At 40.6% G+C, this 11,496-nt stretch overlaps 1 protein-coding gene across 1 annotated transcript; it reads left to right on the forward strand.

The window, feature by feature from the left end:
- Positions 1 to 7,376: 7,376 nt before the first annotated feature.
- LOC146960197 (uncharacterized) lies at positions 7,377 to 10,548 on the forward strand. The gene is made up of 11 exons (XM_085772546.1): positions 7,377 to 7,478; positions 7,647 to 7,714; positions 7,806 to 8,024; positions 8,134 to 8,199; positions 8,308 to 8,436; positions 8,664 to 8,750; positions 8,864 to 8,950; positions 9,126 to 9,203; positions 9,291 to 9,368; positions 9,451 to 9,534; positions 10,269 to 10,548. The coding sequence occupies exons 1-11, from the start codon at positions 7,475 to 7,477 to the stop codon at positions 10,473 to 10,475; spliced, it is 1,107 nt and encodes a 368-aa protein (XP_085628672.1). The 5' UTR covers positions 7,377 to 7,474; the 3' UTR covers positions 10,476 to 10,548.
- Positions 10,549 to 11,496: the final 948 nt, after the last annotated feature.

The following is an 11,496-nucleotide window of genomic DNA, read 5'->3' on the forward strand; positions in this document are numbered from 1 at the left end:
TTTATACTTTTGATGTAAACATCTCCAACAATTAATTTTTTTCTCACGAAATTAAGTTCAGACGTTTAGTCTTTCCAACTCTATTAATAGTAGTACAATTACAGGTGGAGCCTGGGACATAGGATGCAGCTTTTAACATGTGTCCTATCTATCTATCTATCTATCTATCTATCTATCTATCTATCTATCTATCTATCTATCTATCTATCTATCTATCTATCTATCTATCTATCTATCTATCTATCTATCTATCTATCTATCTATCTATCCCCCTCCCTATTTTTAACCCCTCTGTCTCCTTTTTTTCTTTCTTTCTTTCTTCTACTCCTTCATTTGTATTTTACGTAACTTTTTCTATCCTTCCCTCTCTATCCATCCATCCATCTACCTCTTTCTATCTATCATCCCCCTCTCTCTTTTTCTTTCTTTCTTTCTTTCTTTCTTTCCTTCTTTCTTTCACTCACTCCATTTCTGTCTTTTTACTTCTTTGTTTGTTTGATTGTTTCTTTCTTTCTTTCTATTCCTTTTCTCTTCCTTTGTTTTTACTCCATTTCTTTCTTTCTTTCTTTCTTTCTTTCACTCCATTTCTGTTTGTTTACTTCTTTGTTTGTTTGATTCTTTCTTTCTTTCTACTCCTTTTCTCTTCCTTTGTTTTTACTCCATTTCTTTCTTTCTTTCTTTCTTTCTTTCTTTCACTCCATTTCTGTCTTTTTACTTCTTTGTTTGTTTGATTCTTTCTTTCTTTCTTTCTTTCTTTCTTTCTTTCTTTCTGTCCTTTTCTTTTTTCTCTCTTGTTTCAATCTTTCTTTCTTTCTTTCTTTCTTTCTTTCTTTCTTTCTTTCTTTCTTTCAACAATTTCTTCAGCTCATTCAGCATTGCTGGAAGCATTCACACCATTTCCATTCTTGGAAATGTTTTTTCTAGTTATTTTTCCACTTCCGGCCAACTTTCGATTCGCTACTAGTCCTGCAACTCGAAGAGTTGCAGGCCAAATTATATATCAAAACGTGCGGCTTGATCGGGATCGGTGTGCTATTACTTTTCTCAACAGTGTACGAATTTTTCGCGACGTAAGTCGCGAAAAACTGCGCAAAATTTTTGCATGTAAGTCAATGGGACGGGCGGAAAAAAAAGAGCGAAAAAGACCAATCATTGGAGTTTAACAAACGTCTACTGCTCAGGCATACTTTCACCTAGAGACTCCATTTAAACTTTAAACAGTAGACACAAGTCTTGTGTATTGTCGTATTACTCCACGTTTTGATAGGTCATATAGTTTTTGATCAATCCCTGATCAATGACCATGATCATTTTTGGAGAAATTATGAGATTATAATGGGTGTGTATTGGACAGAATGTTCGTGTCAGAGTGCGTGACATCATCGGTTAGAGTGGGAGAGAGTGAAGAAACATTCTGTATTTTTTCTGGATAAACTGTCAGCACGGCCACAATTTACACTCTACAGACATAATTTTTTCAGAATTTGTAAGACAAACTTGTTATCTCTCATGTCATGTGCTCAAAATATCAGAGAGACTTACAGAATTGACAGAATCAGCCTCTGAGTGCGGCCACGTCTGTCCCTGCTCCTCATTGAGTCCAATACAAATATTTTCTGAGAGGAGCAGAACGGCCTGATGTTTTAAAACTGCCAGCGTCGCCAAAATATTTACTGTAGAAACACCAAATCGTACCGAAATTTTCATTAAGTCCTTAGAGCAACGTTGATCTGTGTTTTGTTCTGATAGGAGTTACCGTTTTGTCATGCTAAGCCTAATTGTGAGGCCGGTTTAGAGGCAGAAAATGGCTGTTTTTCTCCACGTTTCTGTCTGTCTCAGCCTGCGGGGGCCCCTATCGCCGTGGTAACCTCTTTGATCCTCAGGCCAGGGCTCGTTAACTTCATAAACAATCCACCTGGCGCTCGTTTAAATGTTTATAAACACAGACACAGCTAAATCAGACTGACACAGGATGCAGCTACTAACTAACTATGTGTCAAGTCAGTCACACACACACACACACAGACTCTAGAGCCAGCTTCATGTGATTACAGTCACACACACACACACACACACACACACACACACACACACACACACACACACACTATTGAGCTGAGCAGAATCTGTCAATATTCATTGGAGCAGGAGCCTATTAGAATTGAAGAACATTAGGGGCTAAGGAGGAAGGAATAGGGGCTGGAGATTTTTTTTTTTTAATACCTAACAATATTTTTTAATTTTTTAATTTTATCAAAGCAATTTCCTTCAGACCTGTTTTTCTAGATCTTTCAGCGTTAGAAATCTACCAGCTTAATACTGGATGGGTCAATGAGATTATGGTATGTATGCTTCAAACACATGCTAGAAAAAATGGTGTTGTCCAAAATAGAAGCATATACCTTTAACATGATCAAACGTGCAGCCTCTCATGTAGTGAAGACTAGCTTTGCCTTTAAGCTGAAAAAGCTATGGATATCTATATTGTCCACGTGCTTGCGCTCTAGCGCGCGCCTGGTGGAAAAGCTTTCATTGATTAGACTGGCAACCACTGCTGCAGTGACCGGGGATCGAACCGGCGACAGTGCAGCTGATCTGATCACGTCTGTGTCGTTGTTATTTCCCCCGCTGGTCATCTGATGACTCCTATTGGTTATTTTCACTGGCGCGAATTTTTCCGTACTGTTGCCAGGCAGATCTACAGCTCCCCCTCATCTGATTTGACGTGGATACAAGAGGACTCCTGATTGGTCACTTTCGTTTAGCAGGCTCATATAAAAAGCTTCTGCGCTACGGCTCTCGTCCCCTCCGACCCACATCGAAGGTAAGAGCTGTATTTTCTCTTTTTAACATGCTAGCTTGAGAGCATTAGCTTTAACAGATCAGTTGTACACAATAGTGAGATTAAGTTTGACGTTACTCTGTCGTGTTTTGGCTATGATCACCTGAAAAACATTAAAATATGTACAGTTGGTCTCTGATATGAATATTACGGACTTCTTCAACGGCGGGAAAATGTAGAACAATAGGGAACGCCTCAACTTGAACTAGGTTAGAGACTTCTAGGTTCATTTATGCTTTGTGTTTTTTATATTGGTTCAAATAGTCGTTGTATTTGCTTGAGGTGATTGTAAATATGATTTCTACACAGATAAAGTTAAATCATTTTCGATTGTGACTAATAGCTGCAGACTGAGTGATTTAAAATGGCGGTGCAGGGGAGTTGCTTGTCTGTCTGTCTGTCTGTCTCTGTCTCAGCTAAGTTAATATAATGCTTTTGTTAATGAGTGTGTTTGACAAACTGTTATTTACGGGGAACACGTCAGTGAAGCTACAGCTTTCAAGAGCTATGAGGCTATGCGTTTAAAAAAAAAACGATATCTTCACGGACCTGTGACAGTGCTTGTGACTGTGTGAGACGATCGTCTGCGTCACCGTGTCAGGTGTGTGTGTGTGTGTGTGTGTGTGTGTGTGTGTGTGTGTGTGTGTGTGTGTGTGTGTGTGTGTGTGTGTGTGTGTGTGTGGCTGCGTTGTTTCACTGCTGTGAGGGAGGGAGGGAGAGGAGAGAGGGGGCTGGTGATTGATATGAGATCATTTTTTACCAAAATGTTATTGTTGTTGACTTATGGATAGTGGAATAATATTGTACTGTGGAGCTATGGTGCTATCATAGTGAGATGTTGATATCATGTTACCTTATTATACTGCAATAAATAACATGGGCTTGTTATTGAGGTATTATTGTGAGATTTTGATATTGTTACATCTCTATAGAGAACAAAGAGCTAAAAAATAGTGGCATGATACAGTTAATCTACAGTAAACACTCTGATAATCAAGGATTTTATTTTTCTTTGCCGGTAAATGGTAAATGGTCTTAAATGTTAAAGGGATAGTATCTTTTTTTTTCTGTAACAGTGTGTGCGACGATCGTCTGTGTCACCGTGGCGTGTGTGTGTGTGTGGGGCTGACTTAGTGGTGTTTGCTGCTACAGAAAAAAACTGTGTGTGTGTGTGTGTGTGTGCAGAAACTAGTGTTGTGTGTGTGTGTGGCTGGCTGCGTTGTTTCACTGCTAACTTCCAAGTAGCTGTTGCTGGTGGTGTTTGCTGCTACAGAAACTAGCATTGTGTTGTGTGACAGCAGATAGAGAAGCAGGTATTTATCTAAAGTTAGACATGGGAGGTGAGCCCAGGGAGGGAGAGGAGAGAGGGGGCTGGTGATTGATATGAGATCATTTTTTACCAAAATGTTATTGTTGTTGACTTATGGATAGTGGAATAATATTGTACTGTGGAGCTATGGTGCTATCATAGTGAGATGTTGATATCATGTTACCTTATTATACTGCAATAAATAACATGGGCTTGTTATTGAGGTATTATTGTGAGATTTTGATATTGTTACATCTCTATAGAGAACAAAGAGCTAAAAAATAGTGGCATGATACAGTTAATCTACAGTAAACACTCTGATATTCAAGGATTTTATTTTTCTTTGCCAGTAGGGCCGTGAAATAGGTATCCACTTTTGGTAAATGGTCTTAAAGGGATAGTATCATTTTTTTTAAGTGGGGTTGTATGATCTACAAATAGCCCCTAAGTACTTTAATTGCACTAGAAGACTCTCTGCACTCTTCCCGTTAGCAATGCCAGCCCATAATAGCCCTGCCCAGAGATTTACAACATACAGTGTTGTGAACAGACCCAAAGAAACGGCCTATTTTCACGGCCACACTAAAAAAATGCTACTATCGCTTTAAAAAGACTTGAATTTAACTTGAAGAACCCTGCAGGAACCCTGTAAAAATGAACCTTCTTAGTGTGGTAAATGTAAAGATGTCTAAGATGTGTCCATAATGCCTCCAACTTGTTCTTATTGCAGGTTCTCTTTGGTCACGGTCAGAGATTTTGAAAAGCACTTTGGAGATTGTTCATCGTCATCGTCGTCGTTGAGATTCCTGGATCTTCATCTAAACACCACACACACATCTTTCTCTCTCTCTCACCTCACTTCATCTCTACTCTATCCTTCCTGTTTACATATTTACACTACACCGCACCACATCACACCACAATACATCACACTACACTACACCACATCACACTATACTACATTACACTACACCACATCACACTATACTACATTACACTACACCACATCACACTATACTACATTACACTACACCACATCACACTATACTACATTACAGTACACAACACTACACCACACCACACATATCACAGTACACAACACTACAAATTAACATAAGATTAGATTAAATTAGATTTGGAGTAAGTATTTCAGGTTAGGTCAGGGTCACATTAGATTTAATTTGTTTTAGATTTAATTATTTTTGTAGACAGTTGTTTTTGTGAGTTAGTTGTCTCCAGCAGGATGCCGAGGAAGGGGAGGCGTGTCCAGGCGGCCAAGCAGCGGTGGAGGAAGCCCGACCCCCCAGCCGGTGTGCCCAGAGAGGGGTCCAGGACCAGAGAGACCCAACCCCCCTGCTCCCCATCTCCAGCTAACAACGTATGTTCCCATTACAAGACACACACACACACACACTTGTTTTGAACAACACACTGTGTCAAAACTGAGACTGTCTGAGGTTTAATGTGTTTATTATTATCTGTCCTCAGACCTTTGGAACATCACTCCCAGGTGCTCGTTTCTGGAGATCGGATGATGTGCGTGTCGACTTCCGTCCACGTGAGTGTGCAGCTGTTTTATCTTCAAGTATTAAATAACTACATTAATTAATCATCTATTCATATTCTGTTTTGTTTAAAGCTTTTAAACTGCTGGTGTTTTTTTACTTAAAGAACATTTACATTTATTTTAGATGTTTGCTGTTTTCCTTCATTCATTAATTTTTTAAACCTGTATTTGTTTTGTTTATTTCTAAACAGGCCACGGTACTGGTTACCGTCACAGAGTGAAGTCATGGCCAGTTTCAACCTTCACCGGGCATCAACACCAACTGGTCATGCCACCAGAGTCTCCTGACAAGAAGGTATTATTATTCCTCCAGTTTATGAAGAAAACGGTTGATGTTGGTGAGGACTGTCATGCTAAAGAAATTATGTTTGTTGTTGCAGTTTGTTCTGATTGTCGGAGACTCCCATCTACGTGCCATTGTAGATGGTGTGGTCCGGATGCCAGAGGAACCCTTTTCCTTTGGCTTCATGTCGACCCCAGGGGCTGCTGCCTCTGCACTGCGGACCGAGGTGGTGAACGCTGTGCTTCCTCGGGTCCCTGACGCCGTGTGTCTTCTGGCGCCCTGCAACAACCTCAGAGCCAGCAGGACCATCGACGAGGCTGCCGCCGACTACGCCGAGCTCCTGCTCAGCCTTCACCGCTGCTGTCCCAACGTAAGCTTTTTTCATGTCTTGATTGCTTCTTCATTCTTAATAGTAGTAGTAGTAGTAGTAGTAGTAGTAGTACATTAGCTGGTCTAATTAGATTATATGAGCTTTCAAATAATAATGAATGTATTGTAACTAGTGCTGCACGATTTGATAAAAATGTGCGATTGCAATTATGGTGGAAAATATTGCGATTTGCGATTGCGATTACGATATTGTAAATTAATGCTGTAAGGAGTCTATTTGCTTGATTATCAAGCGCAGCACAGGAAATAACCATATTTTAGGAGTGTATTTCTCAAATAATAAGTGTTTCCTTACAGTATCTTTGTATTAAATAAAAATAGGTAACTTTTTGTGCAGTTTCATAGTCTACTGCGATGCCATCATTTATTACAATGCCTTTCTCCCCCCTCCCTCCTCTCACAGCACACAGGTACACAGGACAGACAGAGACAGACAGACACACACACACATGCACGCGCGCGCGCACACACAGAACGGAGGAGACGAGAGGAGACGGCAAATGAGTGTGGCTGTTACTGTAAAAAATAAATAAAAAAGACAGTTAAAAGAAAACCAAACACCGGAGCTTTCTGGTCGTTCGCTCCAACAGGCATATACCTCCTCGTTTTTTAAACGCACTGCACATGTTGCAGAGGAAAACACAGTTCGCTCCGTGACGCTGCAGCTCCACACCTGCTGTAACCACGGTGACGGTCCTGCAGCACACGGCCGCTGTCTGCCAGCTGGGTAGTCACGTGATCAGACCTGCTGGTCACATGACTACTGACGGAGTCTGCTATGCTGCACACATTAGCGGCTCCGCTCCACACACTACAGGAGTTAAAGTCCCGTTTACAGGCTCACGCGGTCGCACATTCATGTACTTTAAATCGCCAATCGCACTCTTTCGTGCGATTACGTAATCGCACGGCGTGACATCGCGATTGCGATTGCGATTAGATTAATCGTGCAGCACTAATTGTAACCTGTATATGACTTTTTGTTTTCTGCAGGTTTTTGTTGTTGACTTCCCTCCCCGCCTGGACTGTGAGGTGTCTTACCAGAACTTCCTTCGCCAGGCATACCGCCGCGTGTCTGCGGATATGCGTACGTAAAAAAGTTCTTAGATTAAATGGAGTTACATTTTAAAATGTTATATGTTCTCTGCAAGCCGTTTGAATAAAAATGTACCTCAATATGCATTGAGGTGTAGTAATGAATAAAAGGTCACCATTACATGTATGGAGATTATAATGGCTGTTTGTTATTTTTTAGATGTGACGTACTTCTCAGCTGAGGAGTACTTCCCCCTCAACCGGCCGCAGCTGTGGGCCAGAGATGGTGTAAGTAGAATGTCCTTGTGTGAAGCTGCAGCTGCTTTTTGTGGCTAAAACTTTGTCTCTGTAAATGAATTTGGTTATGTAATTTCTGCAGATCCATCTGAGCGATGACGAGGGGATGTGGATCCTCGTCCGTGTGCTGTGGTCCGCCGCCATGCAGCAGCTGGAGACACCACCACCAGCACCCCCGGTCTCTCCCAGGCCGTCACCGCCAGCTAGGAACTTCACTCCCAAGCTGGTTGTGACGGGAGAGGTCCCTGCTCGACAGTCACCTGACCCCTTTCAGTGGCAGCAAGTCAGTCATGGCCGCAAGGTAATTGTTACAGTGTGTAATGTGTATGAGACTTTGTGAAAATTAGATTTTTTTTTCTCAAGTGGTTTACAATTTGATTAATGCAAGGTAATACAACTTTTCATTCCAGACGAGCCAGCCTGGTGAACCCTCCCAGTCCCCGGGTTCAGCACAGCCTGGGATGGCTCAGCAGCAGGTTTGTTACTTACTACAAATACTTTAGGATGTCCTAATTGGTTCTTAATGTATACTTTGTGTATGTGATAAGACATGTTGTCAGTGGATTTTTCTTTTTGTTTCACAGGCGGAGGAGAGCTTCTTTCCACTGAACCCAGTCTGGTTCAGCAGCGCAGCATTACATGCTATGGAGGAAGTTTCTCCTTCTGATCTGTCTTGCCCAGTGGACTACCAGCCCTCTCCAAAGCACAAGAGGGTAATTTGAGTGATTTACATTTATCTATTATTTTAGGGTTTGTTATAACTGTCACCTGATTCCCAACAGTCAATAATGCTAATACTTTTCAAAATAAGCATTGATACTAATAATAATGGTAGTTGAACAAACTCAAGCTATTCTCAAACATATTTTTAATTGTAATTCAGTGGGTGACTTGTATAGCTGTAGTGATTAAAGCTTTTATGTTTTCTTTCATTGTGTAGGCGGCCTCCTCAGCGTCAGCCAGACGACCCAGGGCCACAGCTCGACCCCCCCGTCGACCCCGCCGCCACCGCTCTCCAGTGAACAATGTATGCTACTGTTTCTCACAACTACCACAGACACCATACACTTCCAGAATAGTCACTAGATACACATTACTAGACTGTCCACTCTGTCTGAGATTTGGTTTTCATGTCAACAGCTGGTTGGATCACCCCCATCCAGAGCGTCCTGGAGTTCGGAGGAGGAGGAGGAGGCCCCTTCCAGCCCAACTTCTTTGCCTCAGACGGTATGTGTTCATCTAATCATTTAGTCTAATTTGTTTTCCAGAAGTAGCTTTCAGAACATTAACAATATTAATTGTTTTTTAATGAACTCAGCTACTGTCATTCTCAATGGTCATACATGTCCAGTGAATGCACTATGTGATGACAAAGGTTCAATCGGTCCTTTTCTTTGTGAAGTCTCCAACAGTGTCCCCGGTGAGACGGCCCTGGACCGGGGAAAGGCAGCCCTCGGGCTCCCCACCTCCTGTGGACGATGTATGTTACTTTAATGTGTTTTAACTGAGACATGTCTAGATTATCCACCCTGTCTGGAGTGTAATGTTTTTTGTCATCTGTCAACAGCTGGTTGGATCACCCCCAACCAGATTTCCCTTGAGTTGGGGCGATGCAGAAACCCCCTGCTGCTCACCAGCTGCAAAGGTAAATTTCACTCCACCTGAATAAAGTGCATTGTTTCATTAAAGTCTTCAGTTTCACTGAATGTGTTGTAATGTGTTCTCAGATGGCCAAGCTTAAGACACCTTCACCAGTTGCGCCATCCTGGACCATTAGAGATGCAGGCTGCGACCCTCCCTCCCCACCTAAGGTATTTTCTTCCCTCTCCAATCCACACACAAAATGTTTACACAGGGTATTTGCGGGGTCTTGAAAAGTAATAAATGGTGATAAATCAATTTTGGGAAAATTAAGACCCTTAAAAAGTATTAAAAAGTCTTTTCATAACATTATAAAGCCTTAAATTTTGAAGGTATTTTTTCTGAATTAGCTGTCCAAGAGTTTGAGTCCTAAAAAACATTGTGAAAGTGTGTGAATTTATTCATTTTATTAAAAAAACTAAGATGAACCGGTACATAAAAAAGAAAAGAAGATTATTGTTTTTGTTTTTTGAGAGTGGAGCAATGTTTTTTTTATATAAACTCTGCCTTTGATTTATTATCCTTGAATTATGTTGTATCATAGTGGTCTATAGTCTTTATCACAAACTAAAACTGTTAAGTTAAAAGTGTCACTGATGTAAATTAAATGGTTACAGCTTGAAGTGGTGGTGAGGTGTTGAAAAAATATTGAGACGGTCTTGGAAAAGTCTTAAAAAGGTTTTAGAATTAACTTCAAGATTCCTGTATATACCCTGTTACAGTACAATGAGCTACATCTAAATGAAACTATGGTCCATGTTAAATCTCTGAAACCATTATCTTTCTCTGCATTTCACAAATGCCATTGGGTAATTCAAATTGATTTAGTAAACTTTTTTATATCAGCGTAGTCCAATATGTTGCCTTATGTGTAAAGATTCATTGGTATTATCTTTTGTTGTAGACGCCTCAAACACCGACTCCATCATCAGCTGCTTGGCCCTGGTTTATCTCTGATGCACCCTCCACCTCTCATACCCCAGCTAATGAAGTAAGTTTCTCTATTCCCCAGCCAACACACACTGGACATTACATTTGGGTACATCAGGGGTTAAATAAAGTGTCTTTGTGTGTGTGGTTTACTTCAACTCAAAAGCACAATAAACAATGAAGGATATGTTTTATCAATGGTCAGTTGAAGAGAGTGTGCAAAACAGCTGTTTAAATGTAAATGTTGAACAATAATAAAGCAACATATTGTGATCGATAAAATTCGTAACATAATAATTAAAATGTTTTTATGATCACATTTTATTATTAATAATTTAGTAATCAAACAAAGATTTTATGAACATTATTATTTTGGCAAGTATTTCAACTGACCTTGTGTGTTTAAGTATGCAGAGTGGTTGTAAATGTATTGTTTAAAATGTTTATATATTATGTCTGGTTACATCTTTGAGAAAGCCTTTACTGTTTTTGAGTTAGTTTAAATCACATAAATTATACTGCAAGCACTACTGCTACAGCTGCTACTACTGCTGGTGGTAATAATAATAATAGTGATGTTAAGTAATCAGGGAAATGATAATGCAAATTAGCTAATATTCAGTGGTTTTTTACATAATCTCAGGAATTATTGAAAAATGACATAAGTACAAGTAATGGATCAAAGATTTTATGAACATAGGCCTAATATTATTACTTTTTTATATACAGTATATACCGTAAATTCCGGACTATTAAGCGCACCTGAATATAAGCCGCAGGTTTTTCATGTTGTAACATGAGACACAGAAAGACAGTATGGAAGATGTGTGGAACTATACAAGTCCGCTCGCTTTCCCGCTTTTTTGGTTACGCTCCTAGCCATGTGAATTTGTTGACAACGAAGCCGGCGAAAAATCAATAAATGGAGCGGTGAATAACGTTACATAACATACGATGTTGCGCGTGTGTGTTTGTGTAGTACTGTCATGAACAAAAGATTATGGGTTATGGAGCGCGTTTGGTGTTGCGGTGTGCAGACGAGAGCTGGGACACGGGGCAGCGACCAGGTGCTGTAGTGATGTTACAAGGTTGGTTTTCAGCCGGGAGACGCCAGGTGAAGACAGAGAGCCTCCGTTGTCACGGTAACAAGTCATGTAGCGAGTTAAACCATCACAATTACTCCGGAGGCACCAACACCGGCA

This window comes from Trachurus japonicus, unplaced genomic scaffold, assembly GCF_045865225.1.
Source record: "Trachurus japonicus isolate A0001 unplaced genomic scaffold, Traja_1.0 AP030620.1".
Lineage (NCBI taxonomy): Eukaryota > Metazoa > Chordata > Actinopteri > Carangiformes > Carangidae > Trachurus > Trachurus japonicus.